This window comes from Equus caballus, chromosome 1 (assembly GCF_041296265.1).
Source record: "Equus caballus isolate H_3958 breed thoroughbred chromosome 1, TB-T2T, whole genome shotgun sequence".
In the NCBI taxonomy this organism is placed as follows: domain Eukaryota; kingdom Metazoa; phylum Chordata; class Mammalia; order Perissodactyla; family Equidae; genus Equus; species Equus caballus.
The window spans coordinates 160,838,021-160,862,053 of NC_091684.1; the positions used below are offsets into that span (position 1 = coordinate 160,838,021).

The following is a 24,033-nucleotide window of genomic DNA, read 5'->3' on the forward strand; positions in this document are numbered from 1 at the left end:
TTTATTTTACCCATGAGGAAAGTGAAGCCCAGAGAAAAAGGGTATTATCTCAAGTGAGGGATTATTACCAAGTGGCTGTAAGAGCACTTTGCTAACTCTAGAGTTGGGTCCATGGGTCAGTGTTATTCCTGTGGGGAGGTGTTGCTAAGGCACACCTGGGACACCTGCTAGGCAAGTGCTGGCCAGGTGAGCTCTCACCCTGTCCCAGCCCAGCTCCCTCTGCAGGAAGTTACAGCTGTGTGTGTGTGTGAGAAAGAGCGTGGCTGAGGGACAGAAATCCTAGCCAAGTGAAACCTCAGATAATCCCCAAGTTTAGTTTTAGCCAAGACTGCCCGCCTCCTGCCCCACAGGGGCCCCTCCCCAAGAGCTCCAGCCACCCTCGCCTCCCTTTGTCTCCTCACCCCCCTCAGGTGGAGGCGCTGTAGCCAGGTTCTGAGGGGTGTCCCACCCCAGGTCCACAGTGTGCGGTTACCTCAACCCAGCCTGACATACTCCCCAGTGGGGCAGAGACCCAGGTTCAAGTTCAGGCTCTGACATCAACCATTACCTTAGGCAAATCTTCCTTCTCTGTGCCTCGGGTTCCTCATTTACAAAACAAAGGACTCTGGACTCTGGATTTGAGGCTTTCAGACTGTTCTGAGGGGCCTTAGAGGTGTCCTGGGTGGGGGTGGGGGAGAGCCTAATCGGGTAATGTCTGGGCCCCGCCTCTGACTTCTCCCCTGATTCTTTGATGGCACCAGCACATCCACATCACCGTGCCTCCTCTCCTGCTGGGTCATGTGGGCCATCGAGCCTGGTCAGCAGCTCCTCCATCAGCTTCACCCCTGCTGATGTCCCTGCCACTGCTGCTCCCCACTCCAGTCCCTCCAGTGCTGCTGTCTTCCCTCTGGCAGCTCCCCAACTCAAAACTGTTACCAGCTCTCATTGCCCACAGTGAACTCCCAGCTCCTTGTTTCAGCATTCAAGGCCTTCTCTGGACCAGGCTGACCAGGCCAGCTTGTCCCGGTGATCCCCAATTATTTCTTTTTTTTCTTTTTTGTGTTTTCTCCCCAAATCCCCCCAGTACATAGTTGTATATTTTTTAGTTGTGGGTCCTTCTAGTTGTGGCATGTGGGATGTTGCCTCAACATGGCCTGATGAGCAGTGCCACGTCCTCACCCAGGATTCGAACCGGTGAAACCCTGGGCCACCGAAGCAGAGCGCGCAAACTTAATCACTCAGCCACGGGGTCGGCCCCTCCAATCATTTCTTGACTTCTAAATTCAAGTCTTTGCTGTGGCCAAATCCTCTAGTTTGGAAAGGACCCCTCCCAGATGCCCTGTTTCTCCTCTAGCCATCTTCCATTACCCCCCTTCCCCAGGAGGCGTCTTTTACCTGTCTTAGTATCTACGCCACTCTCTTGGCACGCTAAGAGCACTCCAAATCTGGTCACCTACTCAGGCTGCATCTCCCCAGCTAAATGAAGAGAGAGAGTCCCGTGCATGCCCCTATCCTCCCACAGGGTACTGGGCTCAGGCAATGTTGGCTGCGACCCCTAAGTGTTCAAGGATAAAAAGCCAACCAGTGAGCCATGGAGGGGACACTGAGGATCAAGTTCAGCTTCAGGTTTGTATCACCAAAGCCTGGAGACAAGCCTAAGAGCAATGGCTTGCTGGAAAGGCTCTCTGAGGTGTGGGGCCCAGCCCAAGCAGGACCAGACGGATTTATCTGTGGTTCCAAACCCCCCAGCTTGCTCTGCTTCTGTCTCTCTCTAGAATATGGTCTTTCTCTACTTTTCTGGAACTGTTTTTATCTCTTTCTCTATCTATCTGTTTTCTCCACTCTTGAGTCTAAATGTAAAGGAATGTTGATTCTATTAACTGGATAAAATTGTACGTTTCATACATATACATTCTTAGACAGCTGTCCTTATTTAATTTTTTTTTTTTTGAGGAAGATTAGCCCTGAGCTAACATCTGCTGCCAATCCTCCTCTTTTTGCTGAGGAAGACTGGCCCTGAGCTAACATCCATGCCCATCTTCCTCTATTTTATATGTGGGACGCCCACCACAGTGTGGCTTGACAAGTGGTGCCATGTGCACACCCAGGATCCGAACTGGCGAACCCTGGGCTGCCGAAGTGGAACGTGCGAACTTAACCACTGCGCCACCGGGCCGGCCCCACACACCTGTCCTTATTGATGTAAATTGTTTTTAATGTCTGTGTAACCAACCTTTAGTTGATTTGTTTTAATCTTTTTTTCTCCTATAATAAACACTCGTAGAAAAATTGGAAAATCCAAAGAACTAGAAGATTGAAAATTTACTCATAGTCTTAACTCCCCCCTAACATCAATAACAACGTTTTGATGTGCTTCTTTCCAGTCTTTAGTTCTATGCCTACTTTTAAACATTTTTTGTGCTCATGCTGTATACACAATTTTGTATTTTTGGTTTTTTCATTTAAAATTTTAACTTTTTTCACGTTATTATAAACTGGAACCAGAGGCTGTCCCTGAGTGTGAATGTGTGCTTACTATTTCCCCTGACCATGATTTCTTCAACTAGTTCCCCATTTGGGGGGCATTTAGGTTGTTTTCCTTTAACTTTTTTTTTCTGTTATAAATGAGACTACATCAACAACTAGTTATTTTTTTCCACCGTGGGTTGTTGACCACCTACCAGAAAACAAAGTTCTTCGTCTTTGACTCGGAGGCCGGGCCTCGACATAGTCCCGTGTGCTCTTCCGAGGGAACCTGAGTTTCTGTGTATGTATGACTCCAGGGGGAGGGGCTTTTTCTGTTGGAGTGTGACTAGCAGATGGTGGGTGTTCAATAAATACTAAATGATGACAAGGTGTGTATATATTTGTGTTCATATACATTTCTCTAGTCCCTGTTTTTGTTCTTGTGTATTTAAAGTGGATATTGTCTTTGTGAAAAACTGCATATTTCCATATATGTGCAAGTCTGTGCATCCATGTCTGTAAGTGTGGGTGTCTATCTTTATGCAACACATGTATAGCTCTGCATGTGTATGTCTGTCCTGAGGAGTGTGTGTTATACACAACCCTGTGTGTCTCTGTGTGTGTATGTTGGTCTCTGTGTCTGTGTGTGCACATCTAGGTTGAGCCCAGTTTCCTGGGCTCTGTGTCCATGTGTCTTTGTGTGTCTAGGCTCAATTCTGTGTGGATGTGTGTGAGGGTCTCTCTCCGTGTACATCTTTTTTTTTTAAAGATTGGCACCTAAGCTAACATCTGTTGCCAATCTTCTTTTTTTCTTCTTCTTCTTCTCCCCAAGGCCCCCCAGTACGTAGTTGTATATTCTAGTTGTAGGTCCGTCTGGCTCTGCTATGTGGGATGCCCCCTTTGCACGACTTGATGAGCAGTGCCATGTCCGCGCCCAGGATCTGTACCGGCAAGACCCTGGGCCACCGAAGCGGAGCGCGCAAACTTAGCCACGGGGCCAGCCCCCATGTGTGTCTTTGTGCTGAGTGTCATGCTGGCCTGGGCTGGTGTGCGTGTGTGCCTTGCTTCCTCTTCCCCTGGGAGCGGAGTGGTGCCCAGGGCAGAGGTGACACACCCTCCGTGAGCTCCCCGTTCTCCTGGGAACCAGCTTGGGAGAATGAGTGAGACCGAAAGCAGACTGCGTCAGGAGCACCGGCCCCTTTTGCAACCAGCCCAGGCCCCAGGCGGTAACCGGGCTCTCACAGGTCAGACCTGCCCACTGTGCCTGGCTGCCAGGAAATCAGCTCCCAGCAGGGCTGCGCTGTCAGCGCCCTCCTTGGGCCTGGGCCAGATCCTCCGGTGAGCAGAACTCGGCCAGCCAAGGGGCCACATTAGTCACGCTGTGGCAACAGCAGAGATTGACTTCCTGGGCCTGGGCAGTGCTGGCTGTCCCTGGGAACCACTGGTTTCTGTCTCTGTGTGCAGCAAGGCTTAGGCAGCCTTATCTCCTCCATTACAGCATTCCATTCCTACAACTGAACTTCCAGATAGGCCTGATGGCTCTTATTAGCTCCAGTTTCCAGATGAGGAGACCGAAACACAGAGTCACATGACCAGGGTTAAGGCATAGCTGGGCCCTGGACCTGCTTTCCTGACCCCAGGTGCAGGCCTCTTTCTAGTGTGCCACCTTGGGGGTTCTGCTCCCTAGAAATGGTTGTCTCAGAGGGCAGGGCTGGGAGGTATGGTTTATGGGACAGAGTAGGTTGTCCTGGGCTGGGGAGGGAGGCAGAGGGAGACAGGGCGGGAGGTGGGATGTGAAGAGAGATGGCAGCACTGAACCAGGCCTGCCCTCCTAGTGGAATGTCCTCAAGGCTTTCTCCACTGAACAGAGGATTTGCCCCATAACTGGGATGACCACAGAATTCATTGTTGGACTCAGAATATTTTTAAGACTGAATGGGAGAGCCATTAAGAACCTGGGCTTATGGTCACCTTACTCATAACCCCTCTAAAAGGTGGAGCCAGTCATTGTCATCAGCTCCACAGCCTCCTTGACCCTCCCCTGTGCCACCCCCCTCTCTCCCCAGGTGTCCAGATGACTCCCTGGCCCCTTGGCAGTGGAAGGCAACAGGGAGCCTTTGGGTCCGCTGTGGGTCTAGGGGTTCCCTGGGGCCCTTTGAAGCTGGCAGAAAAGCAGGCAGCACGGACTCGCCCAGCAACACCTGAGCTGCCATTGCTTCCTCCCTTGGACCTATATTCTCTGTGGCCCTGTTCACTGCCTCTGCTCGTCTTCTCTCCCTCCCCAGTACCCTGCACCAGTTGGGGAGCAAGCAGAGCCTCTCTCCAGATGTCTCCCTCCAGGGATGGCGAGATCACTCTTATGCTAAGACAGGGGACTCTCAATTCCTGCGGCTGTGTCCATTTTTCTACCCATGGCACCTCCCAGCAGGTCATGTGCTCTGCTGACCACCCCATCTCCCACGGGCCTCCTGTGCCAGCCCCATCCCCGACTGGCTGGGCTACTTTGGGCAAATTACAGCCTTCCTCCTCCTCTCAGTGTCTCCCACTTGTGAAGGAGGGCTAATATTCTCTGCCCCTCCCTGGCTCCCAGGGGGCCTGCAGGGATATGCAAGATAATAGCGGGAACTGCTTTAGAGGAAGCTATCTTGAGAGCCAAGTAGGAGGTATCAGTGCTGGCCTCTGTTTACATGGGTGTGGACCTGGGGTTTCCAGCCTCCTGGGGTTTGGGACCAGCCCTGACAGTTTCTTGGCCTGGCTCCTGCTTCCTTTGTCCCATTTCCAGAGAAAGGACAGAAGCTGAAGCCAGGAGTCTAGTCGACTAAAGATGAGACATCAGAGCAAAAAGTTTGGGGCTCAGAAACTTCCTAGCCTAGCTCTGTCCCCAGTCACTGGCTGTATGGCCTTGGGCCAGTTGCTGCCCTTCTCTAGGCCTCAACAACTTGGCTCTGACAGCCTTCCCCAGCTCTGCACTCAGAGGGTCCTAGAGCTTGTAACCTGAGGCCAACATCACGGTTTGGGGATAGAAAGGATCTTGTCATCTAGTCCAAGTCCTTTGCTTTTCATAGGCTACTATGAACACCCTCCTTGGGGGCCACAGAGTAACCCTGGTCAGCCTGGTAACCCAAGGTCATAAACTGGTTGCAAAGAGGACCACTGGGGAGAAAGTAAATGCGTCAGAGAAAATCTACTGGGAAGACAACCCCAAGTGAGTTGGTGGGTCCACAACGTAATCTCTTGTACTCCATCAGTGTTTGGTTCCCCCTGGACCTTCAGCCTCTCCCTGCATGCCTAAAACCCAGCACAGGCCTCTCCTCCTCCTCCAGCTCTCCGTGCGACGACACCGCCTCTTCACTCTTCCCACTACACCTACAGCAGCCTCCACCCTGACTCTGCTCCCAGCCCTGGTCCCTGGTTAGGTTCCCACCTGGCTGCTCCACGACCACTGCCCTTTCAACCACACCTGATGGTCAGCCAGCTCCTCATCCCCAGCTTCCTCCTTCCTGACCCTGGCAGGCTTTGAAACCCCTCACCTTTAAACTTCTCTCCCCTCTATCTCCTGCCACCCCTCTGACCACTCCTCCTCTGCTTTCTCTTCCTCTGAGAAGAGGCTCTCCTCGCTTTCTGCTCTCCTTTCGAGGGCCGCTGTGTTTCTCTCTCTCAGGAATCTCCCCGCTCCTGTTTTACCCTCACACAGCCTACTCCCAAATCCAGGAGCTCCATCCTCCCCACCAAGACCCCTCACCTCCAGGGCCTCACAGGATGCACCTGCAGCTGGAACACTCAGAACTAACTGTATGGCCCAAAGACTACAAAACTCATATATTTTCATAAAATATTCCTTATTCCTGGCCCTATTTTATGTTCCTTCTTGCTCCTTTTTTTAATCTTGTTCTTATTTATACTTACGTTATCTCATAATTTATAGGCCATTTCAAGCTGCCTTTAAATCTTTCCCCAGTAAGGCAAGGCATAAGAAAACAAAAACTAAGTAACCCACAATAAAATCAGTAAAACCAGTCTCCATCTGGTACCGGGTGACCCCTCACCTTCTGTCTGGTTGTCCCAAAGCTGCCCCTCCTCCACTAGGCCCTGTTTCTGTCGATGGCACTGCCACCCATCCAGGCTCCCAGGACAGAAAACCTGAAGCCTCCGCTGCCTCAGGTTCTCCCTCTGCATAATCGAGTTAGTAAGTCTCGGAGTTTCCCCCTTCCCCAGATCTCCAGCAGCCTCTGCTCTGTTCCATCCACACTGTCTCTATCCCATCTCAGCGCTTCATGGTCTGATGATTTGTTTCTTTCTGAAATACATCTGAATACTTTTTGTTTTTTAAACTCACAACTTTTTCTTATTACAAAAGCAATAGATATTCATTGTAGAAAATTTAGAGAAGGCAGCTTGACAAAAAGAAGAAAACGAAAACCACCTATAATTTCATCAATGAGATAACACTATGGACATTTGGGGAAATATCTTTTTTTGTTTTTCTAAATATATAGCCTTTTTTTTTTTTTAGCCCCACGACAAGGGGCCTCTTCATTTCTTTCCCAGTCTATTGTCTTGGTCTTTCAGGTTCTGGGCTCTGCTGCTAGAACCCCCAGGAGCCATGGCAGACTGGAGCAAGGAGAGGCAGGCGCTCCTAGAGAACCTGTGGGAAAGTTTGGGCCATCCCCTGGGCTGAAGCCGGGCTTCCGGGTTCAGGGCTTCCAGGTAGCACTATTGACAACCACCCCTTTGGGGGGGGGGGGGGAGCTGAAAGTGTCTTCCCAGGCTTCAGACTAGCTGCGGTTGGGTGGGGAAGGGAGTGGTCTTGTGCAATAGGGCAAACCACTGCTCATTCAGGGCTGTTTGTTTAAGTGGGCAGGGATCGGTTTGGGAGAAACAGCTTAGTTTTTGTCATTGTTTATTTGAACTGTTGAGACCAGTAAGTTTCGGAGAAAACTCCCCAACATAGGGAAGGCAGGATGGGCTATAAGGGATAAGATGATGAAGGTCCCACAGTTAAATGCCTGGAGGCCCCTGGGAACGGCAGGCTGGATGGCGGCTGTGGACTGGTTAGCGCCCGCCCAGCTCAAGAGGACTGGAACTCAGCGCCTGCATTCCTGCAGCAATGTGGGCCACAAATGGACAGTTCCCCGGGTTTCCTCCAGAAGCTAGAAATATGCATTTTTTAAAAATGAAGTTTCCTGACTCTTTGTTGATAACTAATTAAAGAAATTTAACTGCTGTTTAAGCCAAAGCATAATTGCAGGCTGCCAGCGTGCAAGCTTTCAACTAGCCTTCTCTGCACTTCTATCTGTACTTCATGCAGGTTATTCTGCCTGGTTTACTTGTTGTGGCTTCCTCCCTTCTTCCCTCTCCCTGTGGTGCAACCTCTAGTGATATGGCCTCCTTACTCTCTACTCCTTAAAGCTGAGTTTGGACCACTCCTTTCCCTGTTCAAATCCCCAAGTGCCCACCAACGTGGCCTCTGCCCACCAACCCCCCAGCTTTCCCTCTCAATGCTTGAACCAAACTGAGCGGCTCACTGCTTCCCACACAAAACAAGACCCAGGATCTCCACTGCCCAGCTTTTGCTCACTATGATTTTGTTATGCCTGGAACACCCACACCTACCTGCTCATCTCATTTTATACCTCCTTCATGAAGCCATTTCTCAACCTCCTTCTTAATAGTTTAACCACCCCCTGCTTTATTCAACAGCCACTTGTTGGATACCTCTATCCACAAGAGGGCCCCCACATGGAGGACATGAAGCAGATGAGGGCAGACATGTACTAACGTGGGCCATACGTACGAAGCAGAGCCATGTACAGCAGGAGAGAATGGAGCGGGCAGCAGTGAACTTTGGCTGGGGAAACAGGGAAGGCTTTTTGAGCTGGATCAACGGGGTAAGTAGGAGCTTTCCAGGGGCAAAGGGGCATCTGAGGTGGAGGCAACTGTCTATGTAAGGGAATGGAGGCGTGAAAGTTCTGAGAAAGGGAATAATTTGGGTGGGGATGGAGCAGAGCGGGGATGGGGAAGACACAGAGAGAGATAAGGAGCAGTTTGGGGACCAAATTGTTTTGTTACAGTATTTGCATCCCGCCGCCTGCGCTCTGGAGCTCCAGGAGCTCAGGGGCTGCGTCTCAGCTTTCATTGCTTCACACCTGCCACCTGCCTGGGACTAGTGTACTCTGTCCAAACCCTTGCAGCGAGAGCACAGCGCCCAGTAGTGCTAAGAGTGCCCCCTAGCGGCCCCTGCGCGATCCCACCTCCAGTCGCCATAGCTGACGCCCCTGTGCCCCGCCTCCACCCCAGCGGCTCTCGCTCCGGGTGGCGCTTTGCTTGGCAGCGTCCCCCTTCCTCTCCACCCCTCCCTGAGAGGAGGATGGTCTTCGGTCCAACACTTATTAAGCATTTATTCTGTGTTGATCACTGTTGTAGGCATCGGGATACAGAATTTAAGGAGTCATTAACCTCGTCCTGAAGGGCTCAGAGAACCAGCGGATGAGGGGGTCGGTTCCCAGTGTTGGGGGACCAGACGAGGGAGGGAGCCTGGTTTGACCCTTGAAGGACAGATGAGCGGCTGGCAAAGTAGAAAGCAAAAATACAGTGCCCTATGCAACGGGAACAGCCAAAGCACAGCAACCAGCTCCCATCCCCACCCCCCATCCACTTAACACTTAGGGAACCACTGCCATTTACTAAAGTCATAGAGCGAGCATGGGGGACTGGAGACTCAGAGATGACTGAGATGCCATCCATGTTTCCAGGAGCTCATAACCGGGAGGGAAAACAAGTAAGTAAATGGAAAAGGGAGCGCTCTGTGCTCAGGGTCCTGTTAGCACACACAGGGCTGCAGAGCAGGGAGTGCCCCTGCCTTGATGTGTGTGGTAGCATTTCCTGAACAAAAACCTGAGCTGAGGCTGAAAGATGAGAAAGGGAGGGTGGTCTGGGCTGACGGTACAACAGGTACAAAAACACAGAGGTATTAGCAGGTTACTCGTCAAAAGGAGGTCCATCCTGGGGTGTCAGTAAGGTTCTGCTTCTTGATCTGGGTGCCTGCCTCCTGGGCGTGTGCAGTTCCAGAAAAGCACACTTATGACTCATATGCGTACACTCACCTTGGTTGCACAAAGTAGCCCCCAGTCTCTCACATGGCCATTTTATTTTTCTGCACAGCACTTATCACCATTTAAAAGTATCCCTTTTGTAAGACTCTCTGGAGCCATAATGTTAGGGTTTGAATCTGGTCCTCCCATACCAGCTCTACGACCATGCGAACTCAACCCCACTGAGTCAGTCTCCCCACCTGTGAAATGGAGATGAAGATAGCACCTTTATCACAGGTTGTGGACCGAGGCAGTCACTTGAGGTCCATACAGCACTTACAGGGTGCTTCCTCTGTGCTCATCGTGACAATACTGAATTTCTAACTATTGGCGGGACCTGGTAAATAGGAACTTAATAATTTGTTTAAGAAATGAAGAAATGAATTGAAAGTATGACTTTGGTGGCTCAAACCAATGGAGGGGTGTGGATCAGTGGCGGACCTCCGCTGAAGGCCCTGGGCAGGAGCGCAGAGCCTGGGGGCAGCCGCAGTCCTGTGAAGAAGCAACAGCTTCTGTGGGTGAGCAAGGGAGATGGTGACCCGGGCCAGATGGGACTGTAGGGAGTGGAGATAAGAACCTCCCTCCCCCCAGGCCTCAATGACACACTGCAGTGAAGACGTCCCAGCTCCTGGCCAGGCTTGTTGACAGGCTCAGATAGGGAGAAAGAAGGCTCAGCAGAGCACTGCAGCCTCCAGAGGCCCGGCCCGGGCTCCCATGGCATCTCACCCTTCCCCTCCTCTCCCCTTCCCTCTGGTGGTCAAACTTGGCGCTTCCCTCTACCCTCAGGGGCTGGGGCAGTTTCAGGGAGGGTAGGAAAACCTGCTAAACAGGGTGGCCAAAGCCTGAACCGGTTGGACAGGGCGGTCCCATCTCCCCCCAGCGGCCCTGTCCCTCTCCTGGCCCACAGAGCAGAGGCAGAAGGCTCACAGGACAAACCATTTATTACACTATGCGTGGACTTGGGCCTGTGGGAAGTAGGGGAGCCCTGGAGGGTGCCAGGAGGATGCCATGGATCTGGCCCTGTGAGCCAGGCCAGGCCAGGCTGGGGCCCACTCTTGGGGAAAGGAGAAGCGGCAGAGGCCAGACCAGCACTTTCCACTCCTCTCACCCACCCCCACAGCATTAAATAACCAAAAAGCAACTCTGTACAGCACAAAATATGGAGGTCCCTCCCCCCAGCTCTGGACTGGGCAGAGTGGGAGGGGCAGCTCAGGAGGACTGGGTTGGGGCCTCCAACTTCCAACACAGCCCCAGGCCCCTTCCCAACGCCATGGGGTCAGGGCAGGCAGCTCTGAACAGGAATCAAACTCCGACTTCCTCCAAAATCCTAGGCAGAGAGGTCCATCTGTGTGTGGGACTCCTGACTCAAAGGTTTTCTGCTCCTCTTGGACCCTTGAGCTTCCTCAGGAGCAAACGGCCTGAGCACAGCTGAGACACCTTCAGGTGGGGCTGGAGCCCTGGCCTCTGAGGCAGAATGGTCCCGGGAAACAGGCTAGAGGAGTCTAGTCCCAAAGTCTTCCCCAGCCCAGCCTCCACCTAGGCAAGGAGGAAGCAGGGCCAGGTGAGAGCTGGCGAGAGCCCCAGGCCGAAGGGCCAAGGCAACTCCAGCTCAGAGGGGTCGGGTCGTGTGGTTATAGACCAGGTGCTCTGTGTCCTCGGTGGTGGAGACTGTGGAGCTGGTGGGGGTAGGAGGCGGAGGGCGGCGGTGGTGGTGTCTGTGGAAGCTCTTTCTCTGGTTCTTGATGAAGCAGTAACCCAGGATGGCTACCACCACCACAATGCAGGTGACTAAGAGCACTGCAACGGCAACCTCCACGGAGCCTGGGGGAAGAAGGGGCCAAATGAGCTCCCGGGGCCTTCTCAGTTCTGATGCCCACCCCCATTCTATACTGAAGGGATCAAGTCCAATGGATGCCAGGTGTGGAAGGACCTCGAGCACATGAGAGCTGAGTGGCTCCATGCGGAGCTCAGTGGGAGGGATGCTTATGGGCCTCAGGTCTCAGCTCCAGGTTGCTTTCCTTGCAGGTGGTGTGGGGAAAGGCCTGAGACTCTGATGGCAAACATCTTCCATGCACTTTACCATGCTCCCCTCCCTGGCCCATGGCAGGTAACAATAATTATTGATTGTGGTACTCTGTCACTTTAGTCAACCTTAGGATCCTTCTCAACACAGGTTTAGGCAGTGACAACCAAGTGAGTGGAGTTGATCCTTGAGTTGATACCTATTCACTGGAGACAGGGCAGACCAAGGCTTACCTACGCTGGGAATGTGGCTTTCCCGCCGCAGACCAAATACATCCTTCTCTACAAAATGATGGGGAAAGAGACAAGTCAATACTAAGGGCTCTGAGTCAGTTGCTCTCTGGTGCTCCAGGCTCCCCCTACCCTGCCATCCTCTCTAGCCCCTACTCCAGGTGCTGAGGACAAGGCGTGACCAGCCCAGGCTTTGGGAGAGAGCAGAACACCCTAGCAAAGCCTTGACCCTCCCATCTTCCACCTCCCACTGCCCTGCTCACTGGAGATGCCACGGCAGGACTCAAGGCACTGCTGCTCCTCCTCAAAGTTGTTCTTGTTGCCATAACAACCGCCATAGGTAAAGCGGGCGCAGCGTTCACTGAAGGGGTTGTAGTACCAGCGTGGGATGCTCTCCAAGCAGAGGCCTGTGTCCGGCAGGTCCACGCAGTGCCCTGGGGGGTGAGGAGCAGGCAGAGGGGTGAGTGAGTCCCCAGGGCCTCCCTGCCACCGTCCACTAGGCTCCACATGGTTGCTGCCTGCCACCTCCCGACCCATCTTATGCCAAGGACGGCTATGACTCAGTGAGGGCCTCAGAGCCCCAGAAACATCTGGCCCATGTAAAGTGTTGCCAAAAGCATGGAAGACAAATCCTGGGTCATAGTTCAAGTACAGAAGTAACTACACCGACTCACAGAACTATTTCTTTTTCAATTTTCTTTCAGCTTCTCTCATTGTGTCAAGGTCTCGGTTTCCACTCCAGCCCTGGACGGCCTACCTCTTAACAAAGAAGGCTCGGGCTCTGAGCCTCAGCGGCAACAACGTCCAGCTAAAATTGATTACCCTTGTTTTATTATACTTATTTTAATAGTCGATCTCAATTTGTGGCATGGAACAGTGGCTTTCCATTGATGGGAGTGATGTCAAATTTCCCTTTTAGTACATTAAGTTAAAAAACTAATTGATTATAGAAAAAACATGAAGTAAAGAACACCTCAGCAATACGTGGGCATGGCTAAATTTCTGAAGGTGTGAAGAGGATGACTGACGTTTGGGAAACAGAGCCAAAGGAGCTCAGGAGCCCCCCAGCTCTCTCCGCCCCCAGCCAGGCACACACAGCAGGCTCCTCGGCACGCTGATGGGATGAGTGAGGATGGCAGTGCCGGCATTGGCCCTGACCCAGGGCCCTGGGGAGGACCTTACCTTTGTCACTGCGGAAATGGATGTTCTGGAGCTCCTCGAAGCCGCTGGTGTCTGCAAAGATGAGAGATCAGAGGCACAGGCCCAATGAGGGTCTCCCAGGGGTGCAGGGTGAAAGTTCGGGACCTCCCCTCTGCTGCCCTCCTGCCCCGCCATCTCCCAGGCCTCACATTTGTCACAGGTGGCCTCATCGGAGGCATCGGGGCAGTCGGGAGTGTCGTCACACTCCAAGAAGCTGTCGATGCAACAGCCATCGCTGCAGCGGAACTTGGTGGAGGGACAGGTGCCTGAGCACACTGGGTGGGGCGGGGCGGGGGGGTGAGGTCAGGCTCGAGAAGAGACCAGCAGGTACCAAAGGGCCATCATGTACCTGGCTCTCTCTACCCCCACACAGCATCATGACACGTCCTTGTTCCCCTCCTGCCCTCCCCGTCCTGAGCCTTCCAACACACAAACTGGGAGGAGAGGAGGATGCTGGGCAGCGAGGGGTGGGGCCTTTGTGGTCCTTCCACATCCTATGAAGGGAGGAATGACTCGGGCAAAAGCAGCTGGGTCAGGGGCACGGATGTGATGTGGCAGGGATGAGGGGAACGGAAAGGAACAAAGCCCACCTGGATGGTGCCTTTCCACGGATGGACCTGGGAAGGAGAAGACAGAGAAGTGAGAGGAGGCAGGGCCAGGCCCCAGCAGGGATGAGCTGACCGGGGGAATGGGGGTCTGTGAAGGGAGGACTCCCATGCCCACCTCCCTGACCGGTGTAGGCAGACAACTCACCCTGGGGGAAAGTCACCTGAGCCCCAAAGCTGCCCCGCAAAGGCCCACCTTGCACATCGCGGCAGGCCAGCTTGCACTCTTCTTCCCGAAGGTAGTTGTTCTTGTTGCCCAAGCAACCTCCATAAACGAAACTCTTGCAGATCTGTTCTGTGGGGTCGTAGTACCAGCGGGGGAAGGAACCACGGCAGCGCCCCACCTTGCTAGATGCGAGGCAATATTCTAGGGGGAGGAAGGCTTATGAGAGGTGCCTGCAGGGCCAATCAACAGAGGGGGTTACTCCAGGTGCTGCCTCCTCGCCCCCTCCCTCACCTTCTGTCTGCTTGGCGGACAGCACGGTGATGGTGATGTTGGTCGTGCTGTCTGGCTGGTCTGAGCCAGCTCTCAGCTGGAACAGGTAGGCGCCCTCCTTGAGTCCCCACAGCTCCACTTGGTCCAGATCATTCTTCTGTATATAGGAGTGGCCATCAGGCTGCAACCCCCTGACGCCCTTGGGCTGTCCCAGGCCCTCCCAGCCACACACCTCCCCTAGGGAGAGCAGAGGGACTTGGTATTAAATGCATCCTCGGCTTCTATCCACCCCACCCCACCTAGAGCCACTGGTTGGTCTGTGGCCCCAGAAAGGGGGGTCTGGAGAGCTGAGGAGGGGGTCAGGGAGCCAGCCCAGTGTCTCACCTCTACCCTGACGTCCGTGTCACCCTGCAGTAGGTGCCAATCTGTGGTCCCCACACCCTTCAGCACCAGGGGTTCCTGGGGCTGCACCTTCAAGTCCACGCCTGCCCAGATCCTGGGGATCCCGGACCCTGGGGGAGGGGGAAGCAAGGTCAACTCTCACTGGATGGACCAGCTCTCTCCTGGCACTGGGGGAAGGATGGGCCACCCCTAGACCAGCCTAAGCCTGGGCAGTCCGCATGGGGTGCAGGCAAGAGCTCACCACTCAACCATCTTCTTGCTCTCTCTTTAGATATATTATGTCTTTGGTATATTGAAGACATTTTTATGTTGTTAAACTCACATTCTGAAACAAATGACTGAGTAGCATGTGCCATCTGATCCTATTTAGGAAATATATACATAAATATATATATATCGGGGGGATTATTCCTATCTTCTACAGTAAGCAGGTCTTGTGCCAATTACTTTAAAAAGTTAAAGTAACATTATTTTTGGAAAGCCAAATAAGTAAATGTGTGACTAACACCTACCACCCATCAGTCTGCTGGCTGGTTTCTGAGATGCCCATCCTAGTAGAGACCTTAAGCTCAGCGTCCCTGGCCAGCAATGTGGCAGGTCTTAGGGTCCCAGGGTGAGTGGCTACAGGAAGAGGGTGTCTCTGCCACCTCAGACAGATCCTGCCTCCAGTTATGAGGCGGCTGAAGAGGCAAGGATGGATTCTCCCTAGGGTCTTCAGAGGGAGTGTGGCCCTGCTCACACCTTGATTTTGGACTTCTGGCCTCTAGAACTGTGAGACAATGAATTTCTGTTGTTTTAAGTCACTCAGTTTGTCGTAATTTGTTAAAGCAGCCATAGAAGATTAATATACTGCCCTTGAGGAGACTACAGATAAGACCTAACAACATGAAACACATGGGAGAAAAGACCCAGCCAGAAGTGATACATGGTACGTGTACAAGACAAGGAAGAGGACATTCAGAGAAGGGAGAGGCCACAGCAGGCTACAGGAATAAGTCAAGGCTTTCTGAAGAAAGGAGAAAGGAGTTTTTGATTCTTTTATTTTGTTTTTGTTTGGTGGCGGGGAAGAATGTGCTGTGTTGTTGGTGACAGCAGAAAACATGAGGAGCCAAAGCAAGGAGCTGGGAATTTGCAAAGCTGGTTTGGCAGACATTAAGAAAACCAGCTGGGCTCAGAGAGACCCCAAAGGGCCCTGGATGCCAGGCCAGGGCATGTGGACACAGCAGGAGTGACATTCAAATATTTAACAACTGGCAGTATAGGAAGGGGACACACACTAGCCACGAGCAGTGGTGCAGAGTTCTGGAAGCCCTGGCTGCACCAGACATTGACCTCCTAGATGCATGCTCGAGGTCCAGGAGTCCTAAGGGAGGGCCAAGGGCCTGGACAGCAGCGACAGTGCTGAGCTCCAGGTAGGGCTGTTTATGCAACTGTTTGGAATTATTTCTATGGAGTGAGGAGACGAGTGGACCAGTCAGCGGTTCAGGGCAGATGTAACAGGAGCGGTCTGAATCAAGGGCCTGACAGCTAAGGCGGATGTGGGAACAATGCTGAGCAGACGCTTCAGGTTTCCATGCATGACAGACTCTGGGAACTGGGGAGGAAGAGCCAGAGCCCAGGCAGAAGGGAAACCAGATGCAGAGGGAACTCGTGGGTTCAATCACAGAGAAGCTGAACTTGAGGGAGAGAAGACCATCCAGAGGGGCGGTGCGCAGAGGGCGCTCCAGAGAGGCGAGGACGGGAGATGGATCTGGAGTCATACTTATTAACAAAGCTGCCACTCACTGAGTGTGTGCCTGGCATCACGTAGGTACGTTACCTGCATCATCTACGTCAAGGGTTGGCAAACTATGGCCCACAAGCCAAATCCAGCCCACCACCTGTTACACTTCTAAATGGCTGAAAAAAATCCAAAGAATAATATTTCATGACGTGAAAAGTACGTAAAAATCAAATTTTGTCTGTAAATTGGAAGACAGCCTCGCCTATTCATTTACATACTGTGTACGGCTGCTTTCATGTGACAACAGCAGAACTGAATAGTTCTGACAGAGACTGCATGGCCCACAAAACCCAAAATATTTACCATTTGAACTTTCACAGAAAGTTTGATGACCCCTGACCTACATTAACTTGCTTTCTAACCACGATGCCACAACGGTGTTCTCACCCCTTTCCAGAGAAGAACATTGACATCAGAGAGGTTAAATAACTTGTCCAGGATCGCTCAGCTTCTAAACAGCTGAGCTGGGATTTGAACCCTGGTCTGACTCTATAGCTCATGCTCTTTCCAAAACACCACGCTGCAGGTCACCACCTGCCCAGAGGTGTGATTTTGATAGCTTTTATAATCTTGTGGTTTTGTTGTTTTTAGCTTAGGTAATACATATACATAATATAAACTTCAAAAAACACAAAAGGGCAGTGAGAATTAAGTCGCCTCTTCTCCGTAATCCCCCAGGTTCCTCTCTCCAGAGGCACTCCATTCTTTAACTGGTTTATGTGTGTGACTATCCAGAGTATTGAATTCATAAGCATGCAGGTTCTTCTTATTTTTCCCATAATATATTTTAGAAATCATTCCATGACAACACAAAGAGTTTCTTTTCTTTTCTTTTGAAGAGTACTCATTGTATGAATGCACTATAATTTACAACTTAATTAACCAGTCTACCAATCTCCTCTTAATTTAGAGGCTCTGCATTGGTGGCCCGGGTTCAGTTCCTGGGCATGTACCTACACCACTTCTCAGTGGCCAGGCTGTGGCAGTGACCCTCATACAAAACATAGGAAAGACTGGCACAGATGTTAGTTCAGGGCAAATCTTCCTCAGAAAAAAACAAAAAGGCACTATCCTGCACCAATAAAAAAAATTTTTTTAAAGAACTAAACCATGCTGCCTCAGGGTTTATTATGATTATTATTAAAACAGGCTCACAGTATCCAATTATAAGATGTTGACAGACATCGAGATCGTTTCCAATCCTTTGCTATTATAAACAACACTACAGTGAATAACTGGCTGGTAAGTTGCTTCACACACGTATAAGTATAGTCACAAGATGAATTCCTACAAGTGGAATTGCGTGGAAGGTTGTGCACTTACACTTTGGATGAACGTTACCAAACTGCACTCCAGAGAGGCCTTATGGAGGGTTACATCAAGGGTAAGAGAGTTCAACGGAAGAAGAGAAGGGAAAAGATAAGAAGGCTGACACGAGGCTGAGTCATAGAGATTCCCCTTTGAGGAGGCAGAGAAAGCAGAGCCATTGTGGGACTCACAGAGGGTGGTCCCATGGGTGAGAAGACCAGGACACACAGTGACAGCAAAAGGATGGGAGGGGAGAGCTGCCACAGAGAAACATGTCAAATGGTGCAGAGGCCTAGGAGAAAGAGAAAAAGGATCTGGGTTCCAGGAGCTGAGGGGAAATAAGACCAGGAGAGCAGGAAAGGAAAGTGCCTGTCTGGAACCATCCCTCAGCCCAGTGGCTTGGCTGGAGATCAGGAGGAGGCCAACAGGGCTCCGGGACAAGGGGGCAAGGAGCTGGGAGGAGCCCGTTCCTCTCTCCTTGCATTTGCAGAAAGCGATCAGCCGTTTAAAAGGAGAAAGGAGACAGGAGACAGACTCCTTGGCAGTCTCCCTGGCAGACAGGCAGGCTAGCCCCACTAGCCCCCAGGGTGGAAGCGGCAGCCAGAGCGATGTGTCAGACCTTCAGCCAAATCAGTGAAGTCCACCCACACACAGCCGTCCTGTCCAGGCCCCAGTCTTCAGGAGCAAGGGGCACAGGCCCTGCCCTACCACTCCCTGCTTCCCACCCCTAAGAGAGCAAAGGGCTAGAATGGCAATAAAACCAGCCTCTGCCCCAGAGGCTAGGCCTTAGGATATCTCCAGGGAAACACAGACTCCACCTCCCAAGGCACTCCTCGAAGGGAAAGAGGGGGAGAGCTGAGGAGGGGGATGGAGGGGGCTGGAGGGCGATGGAGGAAGGAGCAGGGTGCTCAGGTGGCCGCAGGAATCTGGATTGGACTGGCCACAGGCAGGGGAAGGTGAACAAATTAACTCACTCTGGGGAGGGTTTCTCTCTACCCAGTACAAGAATCACAGGTTTGGGGGTTGGCCTGGTGGTGCGGTGGTTAAGTCAGTGTGCTGTTCTTCCACAGCCAGGTTCACTTCCCAGGTGCAGATCTACACCACTCACTCGATCTACACCACTCATCAGTGGCCGTGCTGTGGCAGCATCTCACACACAAAATAGAGGAAGACTGGCACAGATGTTAGCTCAGGGACAATCTTCCTCACCAAAAAAAGAGAAAGGTTTAGAAGGCCTAAGCACCCCCGCCCACCTTGCCTGCTCCACCTACCCTCACCTCCAGGATGCTCTAATGGCTTGATCCTTCTCTTATCCACCTCCAAACTCTCAGCTGAGAATGGACTCCTTAACACACACACAGCTTCCCCCACTCCCCAAAGCATTGCAGCAGCGCCCTGAAAATGGCCTGGAGCTCATACTCAGTCAAAGCCCTACCCAGCTCCCTAAATGCCCCAGGAAATCCCCGTCCACCCTGTCTTGTGCCAAACAGGCTAATCTAGGAGCAGGCTGAGGTTTCCAGATAAGGAAGGCTGGTCCCAAAACCATGTGACCCGGTCCAGCTCAGCTCCCTGACCAGACCCCAGAGTTCCAGGCGCTGGCCCTGGAGTGGGACTCCCATGGGGCCTCCATCAGAGCAGCAAGGGAGCTGAGGTCAATTAAGAGTCGTCACCACCTACACGCTCTGCTACTTCCTTGTGGAACAGGCTCAGGCTCTGGCTCAGTGGGACTTGGTGGCCCAGCCTGGCCTTAAGATGGAGCCCCCCTCCTAGAGTCCTCATCACACCTCTCCTCAGAGATCCAGGAGAGCTACTCGAAGGAGAGGGAGAAGAGCAAGCCTTCGCCTGGGAGAGAGGATGGCCCAGGCAAAGGCTGGAGAGGGAAGCTCCTTCTCCACTTTCCAGAATTGAGTCCAGCCCCAGAGTCAGCCCCAGCCCAGTCCTGGCCGCTGGGTCCCAGGTCTCTGGTTCTGTTATCTGCTGGGCTGTCTTGGGTCAGAGACAGGTTTCTTCTAGAAAGGTGGTCTTGTATGAAAAACAGCACGAGGCTTTTAGAAGTCCCTCCTGGAGTTGAGTTCCAGGCCTCCCATTACGGGCAGTGTTATCCTGTTATTTAACACAGGAGTCGGTTTGCTAATCTAAAAAGTGGGGTGACTACTAATAGCACCCTTGTCAAAGGTGGTTATCATGAGGCCTAAGTGAGAGGCTGGGTGGCACAGCAATCGGTGAACTGTAAAGCGCTAGCAGAGGTTATCAGTCATGACCCATCGCTGCCCTGGAGCCCCACCTGGCCAGAACAGCTGGTGGCGAGAATGGGGAACGAAGGTCTCTGGAGGGACCCTGAGCCAGAGAACTGCTCAGTCCCAGGAGGAAAGAGGAGGAGCCCCGGCCCCCACTTTGCCCTTATCCTTGGAGATAAACAAGGCGAGCAGACAGCTCGGCTCCCAGATCCTAAGCAGGGAGAGCACACAAACTCACCTGCTGGGACAGCTGACATCCCTCCCCCACCAGGTACACATACCAGTGGGCTGACTCACTCAGCAACCCTCCTTACCCCCACCCTAGAGCCTCTAGGCTACGGTGCCCACAACACCACCCTCTCCCTGTTTGGGTCACCCTCATTCTTGGGCTTGTTCTTTAGTCTCTGGGGTCTGGCAGTTTTCCCCAGCCCACCAAAAGGGCAGTATGTTGGGGGGCGGGGTGCACAGAGATGCTAACCCATCCCAAGCCCAACAGCACAGGAGACTACCCTTCACCGGGCTCACTGGATAAGGCCTCAAGGTGTCCAGGCCAGTGCTTGGCCAGAGGGGCCTATCTGCTCACCAGGCAGCCTCCAGACAGCTCACTCCCTGACTCAGCAAAGTAGGGCCAGACATCGGGAATCCTGAGGAGCTGCCTCCTCTCTTCCACACACACACCCTAGAGCATCAGCCCACTCAGCATCCTGAATTCCTGAGCCAGAGTCCCGGCTCTTGGATGTTGCCCCTCCCCACTCAGTAGCCCGTCTGTTTACTGTTTATACTACCCACTTCTAAGGAGGAGCTGGGGTAGAATGGACTCTCCTTAACTCCTTTCTTTTTTTCTTTTTAATATACATAATTATTTTTTGGGGGGGGGGAGGAAGATTGGCTCTGAGCGCACATCTGTTGCCAATCTTCTTTTTTTTCTTTCCCCAAAGCCGCAGTACATAGTTGCATACCCTAGTTGTACGTCTTTCTAGTCTTCTATGTGGGACGCCGCCTCAACATGGCTTGAGGAGCGGCGCTAGGTCCGTGCCCAGGATCGGAACTGGCGAACTCTGGGCCGCCCAAGCGGATCGCGCGAACTTAACCACTACGCGGGCCCCTTAACTCCTTTCTGATGCTCGCCTCCCCCAGGACTCCATCACCAGCGCCCTTTCTTAGTCTCTCCAAATGCAACCATCCCAGCACCCTCCTCCTTACCTCCAAAGCCCTGGGTCCGCAGCTCGCGGTAGGAGCGGTAAACCTCCCGCGTGAGGTAGTTGATGAAGCCCTCCCTGGGCGCGAACTTGCACACGAAGTTCTGCTCGTAGAGGCAGTCCATGAGGAAGCAGGTGGCGATGGCGTCCTCCCCGCCGTCGGAGTGCAGCTCCACCAGCGCCAAGTTGCAGTTCTGGGTGGTGCAGCAGGCGCGTACGCAGTCCCAGCCGCGGCGGACGGTCGGGGAGCCCAGGAAAGTGGCCCCGTTGCTGACCGAGGCCTCGGTGTCGAGCACGAAGTCAGGCACCCCGGCGGTGAAGCGGTCCAGGCAGGCGGGTCCCGCGGGCAGCCCAGGGGGCTCGGGCGGCTGCCCGGCCTGGGTGCCCCGGAGGCCGAGCTCGCACAGGAGCCAAACCAGGACCGCTGGGATGAGGGCCTGGGAGAGGTGGGCGCCGGCCATCATCCTCCCAGGGGCCGTCGCCCTCCTCCCCACGGGGGTCACCTTCACAGTGCGGGCCTCTGGGCCCCAAGGGTGCTTGAGACCTGAAAGAGGGGAGGGGACGGAGGAGGAGACACACCTTATCAGCTGGGGAGACTTCAAAGGAGGCGGGCGGGCCGGGAGGAAGTGCAGAGGAGGGAGGGGAGCACCGAACACCCAAAGAGGGAGAGGCGCACGCGCGCCCAGCCCTCCCTCGCGCACTGGGGTGACCCCCAGCCCCGCCACCCACGGACGGCCCGACTGCCGGCTGAGGAGCTCGCGTACCTGGACGCACGCGCGGGCGCAAAACAAAGGGCCAAACATGCTCCGTCCGGCTCTGCCTCCGCCTTGGCGCGCGCCGGGCCCGGGTTACCTGCGCAGGTGAGTGGGGTGGGGCCGGGCCTGCCGAGGTTCCGGTCCCGCCTTCCTGCGCGGCTCGGCCCGCCGCTTCCGCCCCGCTGCCCGGTGCGCTGGATCGGCCACCTCCTCCTCCTAGTTTCTGGTGAAACTGAGTCAGCGCTGTCGGGGCGGGGCGGACGTTAACCCTAGTGCCGCTGGCCCCGCCCATGCCCGGTGCGCCTCGGCCGCCCCGCCCTGGCGAGCTTCCGGACTGCCCAGCCCGCCATCCCCACTCCCCTGCGGTTGGGTCCCCAAGGGGGCTCTGAGGCCCTGGGGCGACCGGCACCGGGGCGCACCCCTCCAGGCTGCTGTCCGCAGGCTCCACCGAGTCCAGCCTCGCAGGGAGGCCCCGCGCCCCAGAAGTGCTCGCCGACCTCGGAGGCCCGGACCCGGCCGGGAAGCTCCCTCGACGTCGGGCACGTGAGGGTCGGGCGATCTGGCGGGTTGCTTCCTGCCTTCCTTTCTGGTCCGGCCCGCGTTTCCAGCCCCATGCCTGAGGCGCTGGTGAAGGGGCTGGGGGAGGAGACTTGGGGGAAAGCCCGATGCAAACGATCTCGCCGTCGGCGTCAGCCCTCGGGAAACATTTCCATCTCGTGGCCGGAAGAGATCCTAGAAGCTGTGTGGCTGCACCTTTGATAAGTGGAATCCGGGATGCCTGCTCCAGCGTCCCCGCCCTTGCCAGCTCCAGGAAGCCCTCCTTTCTGCCTGAGTGAGAAGCTGAGGCCATTTCCCGCGTCCCATTTCCCAGCTTGATTCGCAGTGCTTCCCTTTTGTTTGAGGCCTTCCCTCCTCTTGTACTAACGTTTAGGTTCCGGGCCCCGTCGGAGCTAAGTCCCTGTTGGCGCTCATTAGCATCCTTAGCGCCCTGTTAGCTGCTGCTGTCTCCCCTGGAACACAGGTTCCCTCTTCTCTCTCACCCATGTGCTCCTGGTTAAGAGCTGGCCACTCTCTTCCAGTGAAATGCCATCCTTGGAAGCTTAGAGGTTCCAACTCATCAAAGTAGCAGAGTTAATGAATGACCTTCACGGAACCGTGGACTCCTTGATGCCACCCTCACTGCTGCTCCTGAGTGAAGAACTCTTAAAGATCTTTCCCTCCAGAGCAAGATTGCTCTTATTAATGCCCTCACGAAATAAGAGATTCCACCCCTTTTTGTGATGACTTAAACCCCTGCCCAATGGGAACGTTCGTCCTAATTTCTCATTTAGAACGGCTTGACCTGCTGGGTCCCATAGCCAAACTTTCGGTCACTTTCCTGGCTGAACTGAAACATCTGCCAGCTGCCTACATTGTGGGTGTCAGGGATGGGAATCTGGGGTCTGTCTCCCTTTCTCTGGATTTTCTGGATTTTTCCAGAGCCCCTGGCACAGTGCTGGACACAGGGCAAAGATGGTTTGCTGGGAATGAAGCAAACGGTCGTGCACTTACTGGAAAGAAAGGGTTTTGTTTGATTTGATTCCTGCCTCCTCTGATACCTTATTTGCACAGAAATGCTAACACAGGAGATGCTTACCTTCTTGTAATCTTACATTATCACAGATTTATCATTACATCCATGGTACACACTGTTACAAAAACCTACATTTATCAAGCATTGACAATGCCCAAACCCTGTTCCTAAGCACTTCACGTACATTGCCTTGTATACTCAAAACAAACCAAGAAAGTAGGTACTATTTTTATCCTCACTTTACAGATGAGCAAACAGGCTCAGACAGGTGAACTTACCTGTCGGGTCATGTGGCAGTTAGGTGGCAGAGCAGGGGTTGGAGCCCAGGCAGGCCAATTCCATTGCTTCTGCACCTAAACCCCGGGCTTTGCCAGACTCGCAATTCTAACTTCAGCCAGAAGTTCCACCCTCACCTCAGATTCAACTTGCCTGAAACAAAAACTCATTTTCAAGTGGTGAGCCGCCGCCATTAGTTGAGATGCTTACTGCGTGCCAGACACTTGACATATATAATTGCTAATGCCCACGACAACTCTGAGAATAGTTTCTACTTTGCACAAGTTTACTAACGCCATCAAGGTCATTCAGGGAAGAGTGGGAGCCAAGGCTGTATAAGGGTTGAGCTTGTGGCCTTCTGGCTCAGACTACTGGGTTTAGCTCTCTCATCTGCCGCTTATCGTTGGTGTGGCCTTCGGCGAGTTATTTAGCCTCTTTGTAAATGAAATATGGCTCCATAGGGTTGTTAT

General features: G+C 53.4%; 1 protein-coding gene across 8 annotated transcripts; it reads right to left on the minus strand.

Moving 5' to 3' along the window:
* Window positions 1-10,459: 10,459 nt before the first annotated feature.
* SPINT1 (serine peptidase inhibitor, Kunitz type 1) lies at window positions 10,460-23,829 on the minus strand. Of its 8 annotated transcripts, none has more exons than XM_070272030.1 (12): window positions 23,566-23,829; window positions 21,724-21,957; window positions 20,964-21,503; window positions 14,415-14,542; window positions 14,052-14,187; window positions 13,791-13,961; window positions 13,580-13,606; window positions 13,139-13,264; window positions 12,972-13,022; window positions 12,053-12,223; window positions 11,793-11,840; window positions 10,460-11,357 (listed from the first exon to the last, which is right to left on the minus strand). In XM_070272030.1, the coding sequence occupies exons 3-12, from the start codon at window positions 21,421-21,423 to the stop codon at window positions 11,146-11,148; spliced, it is 1,530 nt and encodes a 509-aa protein (XP_070128131.1). In that variant the 5' UTR covers window positions 21,424-21,503; window positions 21,724-21,957; window positions 23,566-23,829; the 3' UTR covers window positions 10,460-11,145. The 8 variants fall into 8 exon arrangements, with proteins under 8 accessions (XP_070128131.1, XP_070128141.1, XP_005603197.2 ...); XM_070272040.1 differs by having other exon boundaries at window positions 21,812-21,957; window positions 23,566-23,823; XM_005603140.4 differs by lacking the exon at window positions 23,566-23,829 and adding an exon at window positions 22,134-22,655 and having other exon boundaries at window positions 21,812-21,957.
* Between the last annotated feature and the right edge of the window lie 204 nt (window positions 23,830-24,033).